Source organism: Diceros bicornis, chromosome X, assembly GCF_020826845.1.
Source record: "Diceros bicornis minor isolate mBicDic1 chromosome X, mDicBic1.mat.cur, whole genome shotgun sequence".
NCBI classification, from domain to species: Eukaryota; Metazoa; Chordata; class Mammalia; order Perissodactyla; family Rhinocerotidae; genus Diceros; species Diceros bicornis.
In genome coordinates this window covers 90,638,599-90,659,527 of record NC_080781.1, presented here as the reverse complement: position 1 = coordinate 90,659,527, position 20,929 = coordinate 90,638,599, and the positions used below count along the sequence as shown (strand labels likewise).

Sequence of the window (20,929 nt, the reverse complement as noted above, 5' to 3'; positions counted from 1 at the left end):
GATGTGCCATGAATTTCTGCTGCTGACTTGAGGGAGGCTCATGACAAAAACACTCAGGTTCCAGGACTACCTTGGGATGTCAAATGACCTTCCCTATCAGCCTCCATGAGGCACAGCTATACAGCTGTCCCTAGAATTCCTGTGAGATGTCTAGCTCCCTTACTGCAACTGCTTCCACCCAGATATTCTTTAAAAATCTAGGTCAGGTTAGGCCATTACTCTGTTCAAAGCCCTCTAATGGCTTCCCACCTCACTCAGAGTAAAAATTAAAGTCCTTACAATGGCTCTCAAGACTCTACATTCTCTGCCTCCAGCCACACCGGCCTTTTTGACATTCCTGGAAGAGGCCAAGCATTTGCTCTTGCTGTTTGCTGTTTCTAACAACATTCCCCCTCCAGCTGACCACATAGCTCACTCCCACACCTCCTTTAGACCTCTGTGCAAATGTCGCTCAAGTCAAGGAGGTTTTCACTGACCATCTGATATAAAATACCAACGTCCCCTCCCCAGCACATATCACAACCTGACAGTTTATACAGATTTTTTAAAAAATTGTCTGATTTCTCTTACTAGAATGTAAGCTCCATATGGACAAGCCCGATACGGAAAAGGGGACTTTATTTTTATTATTCCTTTATTGGATATCCATCTGATATATAAAAACAAACTATATAATATTAAGTGCTATTCATTGAACTGCTCCAATTTAAGGTATTACCAAAGGCCAGAAACATAAATATTTACTATTTTACTCAATAGTAAAATAATGTTTTCTTAATTTATCATGTAATGGTAAATTGGAATAAATACCATATGGATGGCATTCGAATTACTAGCGGTATCATCCCCAATGGATAGGGCAAAGGAGTCCCAATTTTCACTACACAGGGCCATGTGGTCACCAGAAAAAGACAGACTTTCCAATAAGATGATATATATTCTTAAGATACTACACTTCAAAAAGTAAATGCATTGGTTTAGAGAAAATGTAGACTTTCCGATGATTTTTTAATCAGTGAAAATACAGGCTCAAAGGGGTACAGTGTCATTAAAAATTAATCTGAGTTATATGGCTAAGTTCTCTACAACTATAATAAAATTAAGTTTTCCTTCTTCAACAGGTAGATGAATACACAGGTGTTTTTACATTCTCCTTTATATTTTTTGCTGAAATATTTCACATTTTTTTTTAATTAAAGTCAGGAAATTTTAATGAAAGAAATAAAGTTGAAATACTTAGTATGTGACGAAAGTGAAACAAGGATAGTTTACAAGACTTTCCTTATTGTGAGGTAGTACAAAGTGGTTAAGGCCCAGGCTCTGGAGACACACTGCCTGGGTTGGAATCTTAGCTCTGACACTTACTAGCCATGTCATACTACAATGGAGCAAATTACTTAAACTTCCTGAGTCTCAGGTTCCTCATGTATAAAATGAGAACAATATTATACCAATAATAATGATACCCTGGTTGAATGTGTATATTTCAAGTTCTTACAACATTTCCTGGGGGATAATAAATGCTATAAATACATGTTTCTTCTGATTACTTTTTAAATTTTTTTGTGTATGTGAGGAAGATTAGCCCTGAGCTAACATCTGTTGCCAATCCTCCTCTTTTTTGCTGAGGAAGAACGGCCCTGGGCTAACATCCGAGCCCATCTTCCTCTACTTTATATGGGCCACTGCCACAGCATGGCTTGATGAGAGGTGTGTAGGTCCACACCCGGGATCCAAACCTGTGAACCCCTGGCTGCCGAAGCGGAGCACACAACCTTAACCACTGCGCAACCGAGCCGGCCCCATTTTAAATATTTTTAAAGATACCTGTAGGCCATCCAGGAAGATATTTGGAGACAGAGTCTGAATTTCGAGAGAGAGATCTGAGCTAGAAATATAAATCTAGGCGTCACAGGGACGGACACACACACACACACATACACTCCTAGAATAGTGCCAAGCAGATAGTAAGTACTATATAAATGTTAATTCTTATTATTTTAGTAAGAATTTCAGAAGTCAACTGAATTTAAGCTTATTAAACTGAAAGCTAACTAACACTTAAATGCATATAGTAGGTGCTCACTAAAGGTTTCATGAACGAAAATAATTCTTGGTGGTTACTTTTCTTGATTCATCATTATAAAAAGTAAATGGAAACTGAAAAAATATAAGATTTAAATTTCTCAGATTATACTCAAAATATAAATCTAAACTTAGTAATAAAATGATTACTAACAATTATGAAAACAGTAATAATATTAGCTTTGACTTGAAAACATTTTCAAATTTAGATATTCAGTCAACTAAGCATCAACTTCAATATAAATGCATATGTCTCATATGTCTACAAGCCATAGAAAAAAAACCCCAAGTAGATTATAATCATCACTTATGTTCTTCAGATTCCTCAGGCTTAAATGTCCCTGCCCAAAATGGTCAATAGTATTTCCCCAGGATTTGAATCTTATCCTCAAAGGTTTGGCTCACATATAGGGCAGGACTGGAGAGGAAGGGGAGCACTGGCCAAGTCATTCACTGTCTAAACAAGACTGAAAAAGAAATATGCATGCCAGGTGAATGGTTTTAAATGAATTTTTAACATCTGCTACCCCTAACGTGCATCAAATATGCATGTATAAGACAATCCAGCAATTGTTTTCTACCTAAACATGTTTGTTGATTTCCACTCACATTATAGCCAGACCTACTTACTATTCTCCCATTGCAGTCCCTTATCCTCTGCAGAATCCCACTAAAGCATGATTCCATTCAGAAGAATAAGGGGAAGACGGGTGCCCAGGGAATTAACAAAGCTGAAAAGAACCCCAAGGAACACAGAGGCCAGTTCCTCTCAGAGGATGGGGGCGAGGAAGAGGAGGAGTTGGTCCTCCACCTTAAATTCAGATGTACATGTTGCAACATATCAGTTCCCAGGCAGAAAGGCAGCTGAAAAGGGCTTATTTTGGTTGCTGTTTTCCTAGTTCTGGAGGAACATTCCTAGAGTGGGGAAAATGTGGCTACACATCCAACAGCCAGTTGAATCAACTCGGACAATTAACAGAGTGACCTATAAAGTCACAAATATCAGATTTTAATCTCAGGGTTCCTGCATTTGTATAAGTGATATCACAAAAGAATGATATGTCCCCTAGACTATTTCTTTCCACAATGAGATTCTGAGGAAGAAATATGCCCCTCGTTGCATTTCCCCCAGTGTGATTTTCCCCAGGGCAGGCAACCTTTTTCAAAAAAGAGTGGTTCCAAATTTCTTATGTTTATGAAAACTAGAATTTGCAAAAACAACTGATAATTTAAATGACAAATAGGTTTATAGTATGTTAACCATCTGTGGTTTTCAAAAGAGTGTCATTTATGATTTCTTTGCTTTTGAGGGGAAGAAAAGTGAAGTTTATGCCTCAGAAAGCTTAAGCAGGAACTGATGATAAATTTTTGTAAAGGCTGGCAAAGAAAGGTCATATACAGTTTTCCTGACTGTGGATTACTGGGAATGGTATTTTCTCTGTTTTTGCACCTTCTTTTTGTGACTCAATTAAGGCAAGTGATGCTTGTCTCTTCTACCTGTCTGAATGTATATATTTTTTTCTTTTCTCTAATGTAACAAAACTAGTAACTTAAAAGATACCATCATTAGTGTACATATAACTGAGGGCTTACTTTATTGAATTATTTAAAAGTCTCACGTAATTAATATAATCTATACTAAAATGTATTATTACAACTACGATATGTTACTGGTATTATATAGAGAAGAGAAAAAATTATTCTGGATAATTAAAATTATTAATCCTCAAAAACAAAAAAAAGGCCTTTTCAAATGTGTTTAGAAAAAAATTACACAGGAAATTCAAGATTTTGCAAAAATATTTTAATAAAACATTCAAATAAATTTCAGTTAAACTTGCTAAACTTAATATTCTTATAATTACTTCTTATTTGGTTACCTAATCTATAAGAACAAAACCTGTTATACATAAAGAAGAGCATTTAGTACTACAGATAACACATCAGAACAAAAAATTTACAGAAAGTGTGGCATCCATGTATCATGCAACTACAACAGATTGTAATTTAATCCAAATATTGCCATATCGCATTTGAAGTAATCATTAACCACATTTTAAGAAAAAAGTATTCAAAGATGACCACATTATATAAACATGGTATAATCTTACTTTTTATGAACATAAACCTATGGTAATAAGAGCAAATCACTCAATAAACACTTGAACTGAGCATATGAATTCATAAGTTGCTATCTTTAGCACATCTGAATTAATTACTGTATTTAACAAGAGATAACAATATGACTATAATAAGCTAAATCCAAACAGAGAAAATAAGTCTAATGTAAAAACAAAAATTTTTTTTTGTTTTTGTCTCTTAGCTGGCTCCCTGACTGCATCTATTTTCTTCTAATACACGGCTATTTCAGAAAAAGAAGCTCCCACACAACTAAATAATAATTTTCAACTTTCTCTATACCTTTTCTCCCCCAAATTCATCCATCCAGGAGTATTTTCATTTGCTTGCTGGTAAATCCTATAAAAAGTCCAATTTATCCATCCCCATCTCCCTCTGAGCTTCAAATATGTTAAAAAAACAGAAAAGTTCAAAGCAGTTGGAAAAGCAGTGATGTTCCAAAGAATGCCAGTTGAGATCTTTTGCTGAAAAAATCTACTTCCTAGGGCCGGCCCGGTTGGGCAAGCGGTTAAGTGCGCGCACTCCGCTGCGGCGGCCCGGGGTTCACTGGTTCGGATCCCGGGCGCGCACCGACGCACTGCTTGGTAAGCCATGCTGTGGCAGCGTCCCATATAAAGTGGAGGAAGATAGTCCCATATAAAGTGGAGGAAGATAGGCACAGATGTTAGCCCAGGGCCGTCTTCCTCAGCAAAAAAAACAAAAAAAAAAAAAAGAGGAGGATTGGCGGATGTTAGCTCAGGGCTGATCTCCTCACAAAAAAAAAAAAAAAAAATCTACTTCCTAAAAGTCAACAGGTCAAACTCACAGCTGGAGGCGAGGGTCTTCAGAAAATGAAAAATCTTTTCGCCGCTTCAATCCGCGGACTTAAAATGCTCCCCATCCACAGTGGGGTAGATGTGGCCCTCGACGGTCAGATAATCAATGGCTTGCTTGATGGTCCCGATGCTCAGGCTGCAAAGCTCGGTTTGGAGCTCTTGAATGCTCTTGCCTTGCTGTCGAGGACACTCATGAATCAAACGCAGCACCTCCTTCGAGATGAAGTCAGGGCAGTACTCGCCGTACTCCTGAGCCTCATCAACTTCCGGTGGGGCAACAGGTGCATTTTGCCCAGAGGCCGCTCGGCGGGCTTTATCCAGCACCATGTGCGCGTTGACCGTTTCCAGAATATGTGCGGTGAACTCGTTCATGTCCTCCAGGACGCGGATTTTCAATACCTCAAGGCTCTTCACCCCCGCAGAACATTTGAGGATACCGAACACTTTGGCGTATACTCCCACTGGCAGCGGAGTCATCCCCTGCTTTGCTTTATCTCTGCCGACCCACTGGCGGACCTCAATAGGCTTGGTGGTCATATCATCAATTCTGTAAAGAACGTAGTTTGGAGCCGGCTCTGCCTTTCGGATTATCCCCACGATAGAGACCCGGGAAACTTCAATTCCCCTAATCGTGAAGACATCATCAGCCAGAGTGGAGGTGAGCAGCTGGTTTACACAACAAGGTATAATATCCTGGATTCGGGCCCTGGATCTTGAGGGCTTAGCAGCAGGAGCTGTGCCGCCGCCCTGAGACGGTCGGTCATTGCTTCCGCTGGCTCCACCCGCGGCAGAGATGCTGCCATAGCTCCCAAACCCTTTCTTACTCATGTTGAAGGCAGCTCAGGCAGCTGAGGAGGTGCGGTCGGATCTAGTCGGTGAGTTCCAAAGGCGGCTCTGACCTCCACAGACCGCTTCCCGCGAAGGCTTGGGCTTGTGACGACACAAGCAGCCTCACGCGACCTCTGGAGCCAATCAGGACCTACCAGCTTCTTGCCTGATCCCATAATTCTTTGTAGTCGTCTGGCGGTTGCTGGGCTGCATTTTAAAAGGCCCCCCATGTAATTTTAAGCCTTTCCTGCCGCCTTTATAAAAGTACATTTTTACTAGGTTTTTCCCCCCCTTCATTCCTCAATGCCACAACTTCTTCTATAGTCACTTCTTAAAGACTCATTTACTCATTCAATCAATTAACCATTTAACAAAATTTTTCAGAGCCTATCATAAGTGCACTATGGTACAGTACAGTAGGTTGGGGGGGCGGCGGGGGGGGATGGGCGGGCCTAGGGGGGTGGATGGGGGTGAGAGGGAACCACCACGATGGTTACTGTTCTTAAAGAACTCACATCCTTGTTCAAAGCATTAAAACTGGAAGCATTCTGGAAGAAATGGCAAGACAGCTACCTTTGAATGATTATCATATTCAAAAGTAAGTCACATCTTACCACTGTCTTTTTAAACTTTTTATTACAAAATTGTAAATTCCCAGTTATTCTACCAAATGCACTAAAGGAAAAAATAAATAATGTGATATATTTCAATTTATACATAAATCAAAATAGAATAACTGAGCTCTAAATTATTTTCAAGGCTCTGTGGATAGGTCAGAGAAATACAAGATGTCAGCCTCATTATATATTAGGAAAAACATGAGTAAAATCAAAATACAGTTTCTATATACCCTTATCCAGGAATTTCTGAATTTAAGATTCTAGCAATTATGTAAGCAGATCTCAGAATATTTTCATATTACATTGAAAGTCTATTTTTTCTTATAAAAATATTTTATTTTGGATGTAATTAATTTAAAGGCTTTTTTTATGGTTAATAAAGCAACATCAGTTACTGGAATCCACCATTGGCAAGGAACTTCTTCCTTAAAAATTCTTTGTAGTTAGGTAATAGCCTAAATGTGTATAGTTTTGAGGAGTTTATTAAAACTTGCTCTCATTTCTTTTATTGTTTAAAATAATTTAATTTTTGCCATCCCAAATTACAGAAATGTGTGAATAGTATATCTAAAACTTTTAGAAGCATATAAAATTATATTTACTTCTCAGGTTAAAAAGGAATAATATCATAGAGCCAATTACTTCATTTGTTTTACAAATAAATACATAATAATTGTTATATGAGTACACAGATTTCCATGTAAATGTGGATATTTAACTTCTGGATCCATGTTTTATATAATCAAAGAGGAATTAAACATCCAAGTAATATTTGTATTCTTAAAATTCTGTTATTAGAGATGATATTAAGATGATATATTTTTTAAATGTTTACAACCTCATAATCAGACACTGCTGTTTTATTAGCTAACTTCAGACTTCTGTTCAGAAAATCTTGAGGTTACAATGACATAACTGATTATATTCCCAACAATTATATACAGTACAAATTGTATGAATCATACCAAAACAGTAAGAACCACCTACCTGACAGGATTGCTGGTTAAGGAAACTCTCAGAGATTCTAGGCAATTAAGAAGTTTCTCATCTGAAATACCAGATCGTAATTCATGAACGTATTCTTGTGAAGACAGGGTGCATTCATGTTTGCTGTTTTTCAGTCCTCCCTGTAAAAAATAAACAAATAAATACCACTTTAGACAAATGACAGGTTTTAAAAAACCTTTTAAAATAAAATAATGCATAGAATATGTGAATATTTTACTGCATAATGTGTGCAGAGAGCTAGGCATGTAAAAATTCTTGGTCGCAGAATTGATGTGGTAAAATCATATTGCATATATGTCAACACTCTCCCTAGCCTCATTTAAAAGAAAATTACACTGCTGGTGCTCATGGCCTGAATAGAATATGGACTTGAGTTGCATAAAGTGTCACTGACAAGGATGCTTAAATTTACAGTCCAAGCATTAGGATTAACGTTAGCTGGTTCTTCTTAACCACAGAATGAACATTTAGAAATCATCTTATTAATTTTCCTAGCTAAGATATTTATATTCTATTCCACAAAATACAGTGAACAAAATTGAATATAAAACATTATACATAACCCCAATCCATTGAGATATATCAGAGTATCAGCCTATTTCAAAAAACAAATGAAAACGGTTATTAAATGTAAAACAATATAGTCTCCAGTTAGCATGTTAGTTAATCAAATTAGTCTAAAGCATTCACCAATTCCCAACTATTCATTCCTAACTATGTTACTCCCATGTTGTAGATTAATCTTAAAAAGTCATTGAATGCATTTATCTGATAGCGACTAGTTTTTAGCTTAATTTCCAATATACGGGAGTTATTTCTAGAACTCATTATCTCATCACAGCTCCTTAGCTTCATCACCTTGCCATAACTATGTAAGTAGTTTGGGGAAAAGGCTGGGAGAAAAACATCATCAACACATTCATTGTACTAATAACTCATAGTTTCACATTCTAGACACACATAATCATAACTTCCCCTTTCCTATATTACAAACATATCCCCCTGAATTAAAACTCTAGCATAAGTCCCATTTTCTAAGTTCATATGAATTACACTCAGTTTCTGCTAAGTATCTAAGCTAAAATACGGAAAGCAATTTTTTTTTCCATTTGGTAGAAGTCATATCATTAGAGGATATAGAATTTTTTAAAAAACCAATGTGTTAATAATGAGAAATGGATTCCCTAGGGTTTCATACTCTTTGGCTTTTTATTGAGAACGCCTCCTCAATATAGTAATTGTCAATCATTCTCAACGTCTGAATTTTTAAAAATTCCATTAAATAGTAAATGTTTAAAGTCTGCTAAAGTCTATGTAGGGGAATTGTATTTCCTTATAGCGCTGTGGCACTGTCACTCTTACAGCACTTAAGACATTGGGACAGAGGTCATAAGTTCTAGTTCTAGACTGGGAACTCCATGTATGCCAAGCATCTAACACAGTGACTGACTTTAGTGAGCCCCAACAAAAGTGTGCTGTTATTGAATCTGTCCATTACAATTACAGAACAAGGAATACAACTTCATACTTTCAGCTCCCATATTTTGTGTAATGGCCACTGACTTGATTTTTCTTGCTTTGTTAGAATATACAGTAGATGTTCAAGAAGTCTACTAGATGAATCACCACATAGATGCACCGTAAGTAAAAACATCACCATGAAATCATTTCCACGTATCTATAACATATTTACCCATCTCTTTAGGCTACAGATCCACAAAGAATAATAGCAAGTAAACATTTATAGCATAAAATTTTGCAAGTCTACAGTCACATACCACTTCCGTATGATCCTCAAACTTGTTTTCTTAATTAATGGATAACAAGGCCCTACTGATCCTCCCCTGGAGGCTTGTATATAGAGCTTATTCCTGTAGAACGACCTTTGTATTTGCTGTATTCTCTGCCTAAAAGACTCTTACCCCTGACCTCTCCATTGCTGGCTCTCATCATTTAAGTCTCAGCCCAATAGTCTTCTCTCCTCCACACTCCAGTTATCATCCCAACATCATTTTAAATCTCATTTATAGTATTAGCTCTATATAAGTTTATCTTGTTTAGCACTTTATTTGTTTACTGTGTCTTCCTCATTAAAACATAAGCTCTATGAGGCAAGAATCTTGCCTACCTTGTTCACCACTGTATCTCCAGATCTTAACACAGTGCTTGGCACACAGTAAGTACTCAATACATATTCATTGAATGAATGAATGGATGGATGGATGGATGGATGGATGGACAGATGGTTAATAAACAAACGGGTGAATGACTGATGAGTTTCAACATGAAGAAGCTTCCAAACTCAGTTTAGTTTTGCTTCAGAATATTACAGTTCTAAGATGTTCCATTACAATATATTTCGAGATGCTAGTAACAGCTCAAACAGCTCAAACTGCCACTGGGTTTGAATCACGGCTCCCTCACTTACCTTCTAGATAATCTGTGAGCAGGCTATTGAACTAATCTCTATAAACCTGTTCATTAATCCATGATATACGGGTAATAAACACCTACCCCACATGTTTGTTACGAGGATTAAGACAATGCATATAAAGTGCCTAAAATGGGCATTTCCTATGTGTTGCCTCATAGACAGAGTAAGCTGCTCAGAAAATGTTAGTTCCTGTCTGCCTTACGGTCGTGGCTAAGATACTCTTTATGGAACAACTGGGCCAGCCCATCACATTGGGACTTACCTCTTCCCCAGGTCTTAGAAATAAGTTTAAGTTGTATAATTTAGGATACTCTGTGGTTATAAGGAGTGGAAGCAAACAATCTAATGGAGCAAGACAGAGAATATATAACCTTATAAAACAAATGCCTTTTATCAAGTTAGAAGGATTCTGGGGTTTTAACATAAGTTCATATTTGAAAACATGATAGCATGTAAAGGCTAGACCAGCCCTTCTAATACCCTCATTACAGAAATAGAGAATCAAGGTGATTGGAAAGTTCACATAATTAGTGAGGTTGTGAGAATAAAACACTAATATTCTGGTCCTCAGGTTACTTCTTTTTCCACTATATGTCACTTTTTCTTATTATGGAATGAAAAATTAAAGCAACAAGTATTTAATTCTGAAATCTCTATTACAAAATGTCAAAGTATCTTTAGCATAGTCAATATGGTGCAACATAATATTAAAGAAATCACCTAAAAACAAAACAGTGCAATAGATTAAACTAATTCTCACTATATTTAATAGGGCTGTAATACAAAAATGGCTTATTATTAACATCCTGTTCTGATACTGAACAAAGGAAACAACTAGATAATGGATGGATAATAATGGAAATTTTAATTAGCTGCTCTGTATGAGATTAATGAAAATTACCACTGTGCCCATTTGATCTCTAAAAAATACTGCAGACAAAGTGAGCAATTAGCGTACATCATGCTATTCCAAAGCTAGGTGAACAAAAAGCTTTCCTAATTTGAAGCCATTCCTTAATTTGAAAATCATTAGGATGGAGATCCTTGTCAGTGTGACTGTGCTTGTATTATTCTAAGACACTACACAGAGAACCCAAAGGTTCTTTGGGTCAGTGTAATAATCTCGTTCCCCTTACTCTGAGATGAAACGTTAGTATCAAAACCAGACGAGCAATATTCTAAAAAGAACATTTTAAGTTTGCCGTGGAGATACCACTTCGGATTTTAGATTGACTTAGTCTGAGCATGATCTGTCATTCTTTAATGTAAATTCTGATTTACTTATAATTTGAGGAAAGGCTTCATAGTTCTAAGTTGTCAAGGTATCTTGCTGCAGACACTGGAAGAACTATTGATTGTACACAGATCTTTTCAACTACAGCATGCACACAAATAGCAATTACTATCAGGGGTGTCATCTTCAAATAGGAAGGATAATATTATTGTCATGAAAACAATAATTCCATTACTGTCATTGACCATGATTTATAAACCCTAATGTAGTCAGGTTTCTTTGGCTACTTTAATTAAGTGAGATTCTTAGCTATCACTGCAGATCTCTGAAAAAGGAAGGTTACAGATTAACAAATTTGGAACTATATCTATACACAGAGTTGTTCTTTAAGAGGCTCCTATAACTTTAAAAGCATAAGAAATGGAAAAGCCATTTTCATCATCATCAGTTCCTTGAGTTCCAGTAGGAAAACACAAAACAAATGTTTGATCTAAGTCAATCTACATATTTATTCTAATAATGATGTATTTGGTGGACTATAGGACTCTGAATATATTGTTAAACCTTTAGATGGCTTCTCTGCAGTTATATAAGAAAAACATCTCATCAAGGGAGATTATTAGAATTAAGTAATTTATCCAAATTTATCCAATGTTTCCAAAAAATACAAAAGGTATTTTAAAATAAATATATCACATTACAACATTTTAAATAATTTTATATGCAATTTGCAGTGAAAATTCTTTAAACTGCATGAAAAATACTGCATAAAAGATACAATGTATTATCAATTCAGGGTCTGTAAGATAAAAACAAAAAAATACCATCATGAGATAACTTCATATAGTGTCATTTCCCATTGCAGGACACAATGTTTTTAAGTAAGACCTTTTCAGAGGCCATAAGTGATATGTAAAGTAGGAGAACATATCCTAAATTCTAGGACAGAAAAAAAAAAAAAACTTTGTTATAGCAATATAGAAGCATCATAATTCTTCAGATTATACATACCATTTGTCCCAAAAGGATTTAACTAACTAAGCATATTTAAATATGATTAGCTAAACTGTTTAAAGAAAAGTATAAGATTTTCTATGAGAAAGCATTTATTGTTTACTTATTGAAGCTTCTATATTAAATACCAGATTAAGCAATTCATCCCCAAGTTATAGAATCTAAGACTATCACAGAACAAACACTTAAATCATTCTTTCATCACATATACTATTAGAAATGTCAAGTACACAGAGAAACTCTAAACATATATTTAAATTCTGTGGTCCTATTGTTATTTCTTCTGTTGTGAAACACATACTTTTTATAGAGTACGCAGGCAAATGCTTCATAATAACATCAAGTAATTACTCAATTAAATACACAATAAATTTTAATTTTTAACATAAACTGAGACAAAAAGGAGATTTTTAATAAGTAGATTATTGATCCTAAAACAATGAACTTCATTTCTTGTAAAACAACAGCCTCATTTGATCTAGACACTCTCAGAGACATCAACAATGAAAAGGTAAACCACTATTAAATGATTTGCTAGTGAAAGCTAATTAAAATATTTAATGATATTCAAAATTAGTCAAGTATAATAAGCAATCAATCTGACATGTTTCTCTTTCACATCAAACACAATGAATGTGTGGTCTATTCCATATTTGCCTTTTAAAACTATTATTTAGCAGTTATGATGAACAATGTGCATACGGGTGAATGACACCAAGTAAATCTGTAAATCTAAAAAGTATAGATACTGGCATTTTTTTATGAGCCCTTATCACCACCTACAGTACTTGATAAAAGAAAGCTTAAGTATTATGTTTATCTTTTATTTGACAGAGGCCCTTGAGATATATCAGATAATGAAATGTAAACAGATAGAAAGTAACCCACAGGTTCTTAACCCTGGGGCCGAATACAGGGAGTATGTAAACTTGAAAGGGGAAAAATAACATCTTTATTTTCAGTAACCACTGACTTGAATTTAGCATCTTTTTCAATTATGAATGTATGCAACAGACTATAGTGATACAAGCAGCACCTACAACTTGGTCACTGTGACTAACAGAAGTCACAGATGTCTTCCTATAGCGTCACACACACCACATTTGTGGCAGTATTTCAAAATATCACTTAATGCTCACCATTTCTCCAAAGTTACCCTAGTTATACAAGCTGCCACTTTGTCTTGTTATCTAACAAATCTTATAAAGAAGCATATTACTATGTCACAACATTTTAATTAAACTTTCTATTTCGAGATAATTGTAAATACGCATGCAGAGAATTCCTTTGTTTTCCCAATGGTAACATCTTGCAAAACTATATTACAATATCACAACTGGGATACTGACATTGAGAAATCACACTTATCTTATTCAGAGTTCCCTAGTTTTACCTGTACTTATTTGTGTGTGTGTGTGTGTGTGTGTGTGTTTAGTGTGTAGTTAGTACATGTAGATCCATGTATCCAACCACCAATATCAAGATACAAGGCAGTTCCATCGCCACAAGAATCCCTCACGTTGCCCTTTCATAACCACACTCAAATCCCCTGCCACAACCCTCCACCCCTGGCAACCACTGATCTATTCTCCATTTCCATAATTTTGTCCTTTCAAGAATGTCATATATAGGAAATCATACAGTAGTAACCTTTGGCATGAGCTTTTTCCACTCAGCATAATGCCCTGGAAATTCATACAAGTTATTGCACATATGAAAAGTTTGTTCCTGTTTATTGCTGAGTAATATTCCATGGTGGGGATATACTACAGTTATTTAACCATTCACCCGTTTAGGACATTTGGGTTGTTTCCAGTGTTTGTCTATTAGGAATAAAACAGCTCTGAATATCCGTGCATAGGTTTTTGTGTGAACATAAGTTTCTATTTCTCTGGAATGTGTCATAACTTAAAAAAATAATTTGATAAGTATATTTCAATATAATTAGTTTCCTTTTTAATCTTACTATGTATTTTATGTTTTACATTTCAAAACATGATCCTGAGAAGATGCCAATAGGTTCCCCAGACTGTCAAAGGAGCCCATGATACAAAAGAGTTAGGAACCCTTAGAGTAGCCTGTTTCCTCCATTTTGTAATAGCACTACATTTACTCCATCCACTGCCCTACAGAGGGAGAAAAAGCGTGGTACCATTTCAAATAGAGAAAGCTCATCTATGCAAATAATGAGTTAAGAAAAGAGGCAGAATTTGATCAATGATAAAGTCCAATAGGATAACCTATAATATATTTGACATTGCCAGCTTCTTTGCTGTACCATTTAAAGATAGGAACAATAGTGAAAACTTGATCAGCATCTGTTATGTTAGAGAAGGACTTTTGCAGATTATAAATGTTTCCTACAGCCTAGATAGAAACTACATCTTAAGTAGGTAATGAAGCTATAAATTGTAAATGAAATAAAGAAAAATTTCTTCCACAGAACAAAAAATTACCCCATTATTTTCAAACCCCTAGCCTTTCAAACATTTTACTAAGTATAGTCAGCCAAAATGAACACACTGAATTTTATTCAGTTCCTTGCCTACCTGCATCATAATGTATCAATGGTAAAGTATCCAAAGGACAGGAAAACAAGCAAAAGTAAAAGATCTGTGACTAATTGACATGTAAATAAATGGATGTGTGTCTCTGGCACTGAATGAGATTCATAGATTTAGATATCAAAAATGCCTTATATTTTTATAGCACAAATACCTTTCACAACTTTTCCTATATACTCTTTCATAATCTAACAACAGGGGAAGATATTACTAAAACCATTTTTCTTTTCTGCAGTTGTAAAAATTGAGCCATGGAGAAGTTGTGACTTGTCTGAGACTATATAATCAGCCAATAATTGTCAGAAACAGGCTAGAACCTAAAATAGAGAGTGCCTTTCTGAAGACAATACAAAACTGTCTTCAAGGGGACACAATTTGCTCCCAATGGAGGATTATAACAAAAAGAGGAAAAGTGAGCAAAAGTTTCAGAAATATTTGTTAACCTCAATAGCTGTGTGAATTTAGTCAGTTATTACTTGACCTCCTGGGTCTCAAGTTCATTATCTGCAAAATGGTAACAATATACTATCTATCCTCAGGGTTGTTGTGAGGATGAAATAAGAAACCAGGTTGGGCTGGCCCCGTGGCTTAGCGGTTAAGTGTGCGCGCTCCACTACTGGTGGCCCAGGTTCGGATCCCGGGCGCGCACCAACGCACCGCTTCTCCGGCCATGCTGAGGCCGCGTCCCACATACAGCAATTAGAAGGATGTACAACTATGACATACAACTATCTACTGGGGCTTTGGGGAAAAAAAAGGAGGAGGATTGGCAATAGATGTTAGCTCAGAGCCGGTCTTCCTCAGCAAAAAGAGGAGCATTAGCACGGATGTTAGCTCAGGGCTGTTCTTTCTCACAAAAAACATACATACATACATACATACATACATACATACATAAATAAATAAGAAACCAGGTAAAATACAATGCCTGGTATATAATAAGCACTCAGTTAATGTTTGCCACCATTACAGTCAGCCCTTCGTATCCACGGGTTCCGCATCTGTGGATTCAACCAATCATGGATCACAGGACCTATGACGGTTGCATCTGTACTGAACATGTACAGATTTTTTTCCTTGTTATTATTCCCCAAACAATACAGTGTAACAACTATTTAAATTGTATTAGGTATTAGAAGTAATCTAGAGATGATTTACAGTATACAAGAGGATGTGAGTAGGTTATATGCAAATACTATGCCATTTGATATAAGGAACTTGAGCATCCTCAGAGTTTGGTATCCATGGGAGTCCTGGAACCAATATCCCGTGGATACCAAGGGACAACTATATATATTATCATTAATTTAATGAGTGCTTCCTTTCAAAATTGTCTAATGAAAGAAATAGTGGTGTTATGAAATTATTAGTTTCTGGTCACCTTAATTCAGGTGGTGCTGAGATGGATGGCTTATCTTTCTGAGATGCTCAGAAAAGGATTTCTCCTTAGGTAGATTAGGTTATTGTTTTCACACTGTATTCTAAGGGTCCATAGAGTTCCTTAAGGTGTTTTCAGGGCTCCTTTGGAGGTTGAGGAGGGGACATGCAAAAAAGAAGACTCAGCAGGGGAATCCCCAGATCCTCTTCTCCCCTAATAATGAGGACATTTGCATGTTTATCTGCTTTATATATCCCTATTCCACATATGATTTCTTATGGATAAGCTGCTTTGATGTTAAATAAAGTTTTTAACCCATTGAGCTAGATGATCTCAAAGGTCCTGCCCTTTTGAATCGTTGATTCAGAATATGCCACCATTTGCATACTGAAGCAGAAGCTTTTCTTTTTTAAAGTATAAAATTTTAATCAACTGCCATATTCTCTGCATACACATTGATTAGTTAGGTTTTCACTTTCTTCACAAAATAGCACTGCAGAGAGACAAGGCATCTCTCTCTTATTATGCATATGGTGTCCTTTGCATATTAGAATATTCCCACTCAACATTTATTGAGTTCCCATGAGGTTCCAGGCACTGGGAGTACAGAGACAAGCCAAGACATATCCTTGCCATCAAAGAGCTTACTCTTTGAAAAGGGGGTGAGGGACAATAAGCAGACTGTTATTAAACAATGTGATAAGTACCATGATAGAAGTAGACATGGGGTGGTACGGCAATCTGAAGGACAGATGGTCTGATCTGATTTGGAGAAAGAAGCTCAGGTAAGCTGTAAAAGGTGAGTACATGTTCACCCAAGGCGGATGAGGTTATTTTAGTCAGAAGTTAAAATAAACATTGAAGCATAATGTTTGGGGATTTGGTAGTAGATCAGTAAACTTGGAGCTGAGGGCTAATGTTTTCAAACTGGGATGCTCAAACATATTCTTGATGGCCTCTGAGTTGTGTAAGGTAACTTTAAAATTCTGCAGTTTCATTTCTTAAGATAACGTGATAAAGCTACGTATAAAGTGGATCATTGGGATAACCATGTTATAACCAAGTCCTGCCATCTAATCTCAACATCCACATTTACATTTAGGATCACATTCTTACTGGGAAGTGCGACTTGCATTATCTCAGGCTAACAAGAACAAAGATGGCTTAGTATGAAAATAATATATTTTTACCAAATAGAGACCAAATGACATTGCAACATGCAGTACTAATCAAAATTGAGCCATAGATGGAATAGAGAAAACTGGTGGTACAATTGGGTCATCCTATAGCACTCTAGGCACAGAGAACTCAAAAATGTCTGCACTGTAGTATCTTCACATTGTGTATAGCAATTCAGGTTCAGCAAAACATCTATCGCTTAAAATAATGTTAATTTAAATTTTATTGGTTTTGTACTTTTTCTTTAACATGTATATTTATCTTAAAAGTTGTATAAGAGCTATTGGCATAGTCTATATCTTATTTTGTGTTGGCACATATTTAGACAGTATAATTAGAATATTTTAAGTCAACACTAGGGTCTTTGAGAAGGCTTTTCCTTTAAAAGGGATCTATATTCTGCTCAAATTTGAGAAACTGCCATAGGTTAGAGGAAGGCACTGGAAGGATTTAGGCTGTGGAGTGACAAATATATCTGTATTGTCAATGATGGCTTGGGCAGGGAGGTGTGTAGAAAAGGAGCTGGGGGAGAGAATGGAAACAGCAGATTTGTTTAGAGTCTTTTAAAATCATCAGGTAAGAATATGATGATGTGCAAACCATTAACATTCCAGTTAGAAAGACAAGACCAGATTAGAGTCGTTTAGGCCACAGACTTCTTTCACCTAGGTAAGTGAATGGGGATGATGGGCTAGGTAAAGATGGAGAAACTAAGATGTTTCCCAGCTTTAGGCAAGCCTTCTGAGCTAAATGATAATGTTATCTGCATTTTTACAGATCAGGAAACTGAGGCTTACAAACTTGGGCAAGGTTACATTACTAGTAAGTGGTAGAGACTGAATTTGATCCCAAGTCAGTCTGACTCTGAGACCTACGGGCTTAATCACTAAGCGACATTGCCTCCGTATTACTACTTATAAAGTTGTTCAAGATTCCCACAGAGAATAGAAAAGTGAGAGGACAAGGCCAAGTGTGAAAATCTGAGCAGTGCTTACATTTAAAAGCAGACAGCAAGAAGTACAGAATATAATATTTTATAGATAGACAAGAATGGGTGAGAAGGAGAGGACAATTTAATTTATATATATGCAACTGAATACTCAATTTTCCTTTTATGTGATCTGACCACTAAAAAATTATTGCGACATTAAAAGTGACAATTTATTTATAATAAAATCAGCTAGTCCATAAATGTTCAGTTTAATTAAAGAAACTGACATTTTGGGGATCAAACAGTATTTTAGTAAGATAAGTCTTCTGGTTAGTGTTTCAGAGAGGAATGATTTGTTTAGGTTAGTATATGTCAACTCTAAGAATACCTGGAAGTTGATCTTTTTTGGTTTCAATTCAATAAACTGATTTTACCTAACAAAGTCAAACATTTGTTGGATTTTCTACAGTAGTGATGGATTTATAGGTTATTCAAGCTTTTTTGTGATAAATAATTCATCTATGCTGCATGAGATCCAATTCCAGTTCTCAGATAGTATACAACAAATATCACACAATACTGCTTGCTCAAAGCCCTAGCCTAACCTGAAAGAACAAGCTGATAAAAACACTGAGCTTGTACTCGAGCATGTAGTCTTCATAGGGTTTTTTATAAATGTACAATGTTCTGACTCATAAGAGCTATATATCATGTTACAGTTAGACGTTATGCCAATAGAAACAGCATATAATATTACCCAGTATGATCATATTACTTTCATAGATTACCAACTGTTTCTGCTGGTAGCACTCTTACTTCTAAAGTCCTAAATTGTGAATTTTAACATAAGAAAACACACATGCCTGTTTAATCAAAATAATTATTCTAAAAATAACATTACTTCCTGGTCCACATTCAATGGTTTATTATTTTAGCATGGCAGTTACTTCTCAGAGAGAAAATTAATATAATCTAACACTTGAAAAAATACACACACACACATACACACACACATCTCTAAAAGGATTCATTTCCTTCTACTACTACCCAAAGTAAAACATCAGTGTTAAATATCCTCAGTAGTAAAGATAATCAGTAATGTCTTTTTTTTTTTTAAGAAATCTTTTTTTAAAGAATTTCTAATTTTTTTTTGAGGAAGATTGGCCCTGTGCTAACATCTGTTGCCAATCTTCCTCTTTTTTTTTTTTCTTTTTTCTCCCCAAACCGCCAGTACATAGTTGTGTATCATAGTTGTAAAGCTGTAGCTCCTCTATGTGGGACGCCTCCTCAGCATGGCTTGATGAGCGGTGAGTAGGTCCACACCCAGGATCCGAACTGGTGAACCCCGGGCCGCCAAAGCAGAACATGCAAACCCAACTGCTACGCCGCCACACCGGCCCCCAGTGATGTCTTTATAAACTTCCTCACAAAATGAATGAGCCTTTCAACTTATCAAATATATTCAGTGAGGGTTTGGTACAGCAAAGAATAAAAAGTACAACGAGAGATTTTCTTTAAGTGCATGTTTACTCCACAAACACAACAATTTACACTATCCAAATCTGACATCAGTCAGAGGCTCTGGTGCCAATTCTATATTCCTTTAAACAAAACAAGACAAAGCAAAACAATAAAAAAAGTGAGCCATCTGGAGCTCAGTAGGTTAATTCACTATTCTGACATTTCCAACTAGTACAGTTAAGGGCAAAAGACTTTCAAAAGAAGAGGCTGCTATATGATGTGTGTCTTTGGGAAAAAATAAAGAAACTTGCAAAAATAAAACACCTGAAGATTTCCTAGGTTTCCTCAAAAGTTGTGGCATGTCGCTGGCAAGTATTAATATTAATACTTTTACAATTAATATTATTATGCAGATTCATTTAATCAAAGAATATATTAAGAGTTTCTAGGAGGAACAAGACATTATCCTAAGCATTGAGAAGTATGTGAACATCCATTAAAGTTCCTGCCTGGCAAAAGCTATTCATGTAGTATAAAAGATGGATCTCATCTCTAAGAGCATGTATGGTCACAAATTACATTTATATACAAAACCAACCAACACATTATAATTGGTTTACTCCCTTAACATAGTGGGAGGAAACTGACTTTGGAGTCACACAGATTTGATTTTGAATCTAGTATCTCCTACTTAGGACTGTTTAACTGTACAAGTAACACTTTTTCTGAGTTTTATTATGTCTTACAGAATTGTTTTGAAGATTTAAATATAAATAAATGTAAAGTGTCTTGCCTGACACATAGTTAGGTATACAATGGATATTTATTGCCTGTCTTAGCATCATCATCGACATCCAATTTCTTGAGTGTACTATGTGCCAGTCACTGTACTAACTCATTTTACATTTATTATCCTAATCCTTATAAATAATCCAAAAAGCAATAATTATCCCCAATTTACAAATAAGAAAAATGAAGCTCACACAAGTTAAAAACTTACGTGAGGTCACACACCTAGTAAGTAGTAGAGATCCAAACTCTGGTCCATTCGAACTCCTTGCTAGGGCCTACAAAGCCCAGTGTAATTTCGCCCTTGCCTACCTCTACAACTTCATCTGACTCCATCCCCCATCCTTATTCACTACTCACCAACCACGCTCGTGTATTATCTGGCACTCAAACACTCTAAGCCCTTTCCCACGATAGGGCCTTTGCATGTTCTTCCCTCTGCTTGGAAGA

General features: G+C 36.0%; 2 protein-coding genes across 5 annotated transcripts in view; both read right to left on the bottom strand.

Moving 5' to 3' along the window:
• DIAPH2 (diaphanous related formin 2) overlaps positions 1-20,929 on the bottom strand; it is an 836,961-nt gene that overhangs the window by 634,263 nt on the left and 181,769 nt on the right. For all 4 annotated transcript variants that reach the window (XM_058536303.1, XM_058536305.1, XM_058536306.1 and 1 more), the window contains one exon: positions 7,475-7,614. In XM_058536303.1, the coding sequence (XP_058392286.1) occupies positions 7,475-7,614 (140 nt within the window). The remainder of the gene's footprint in view (positions 1-7,474; positions 7,615-20,929) is intronic.
• RPA4 (replication protein A4) lies at positions 4,997-6,395 on the bottom strand. Its single transcript, XM_058536307.1, has one exon. The coding sequence runs from the start codon at positions 5,865-5,867 to the stop codon at positions 5,076-5,078; it is 792 nt and encodes a 263-aa protein (XP_058392290.1). The 5' UTR covers positions 5,868-6,395; the 3' UTR covers positions 4,997-5,075.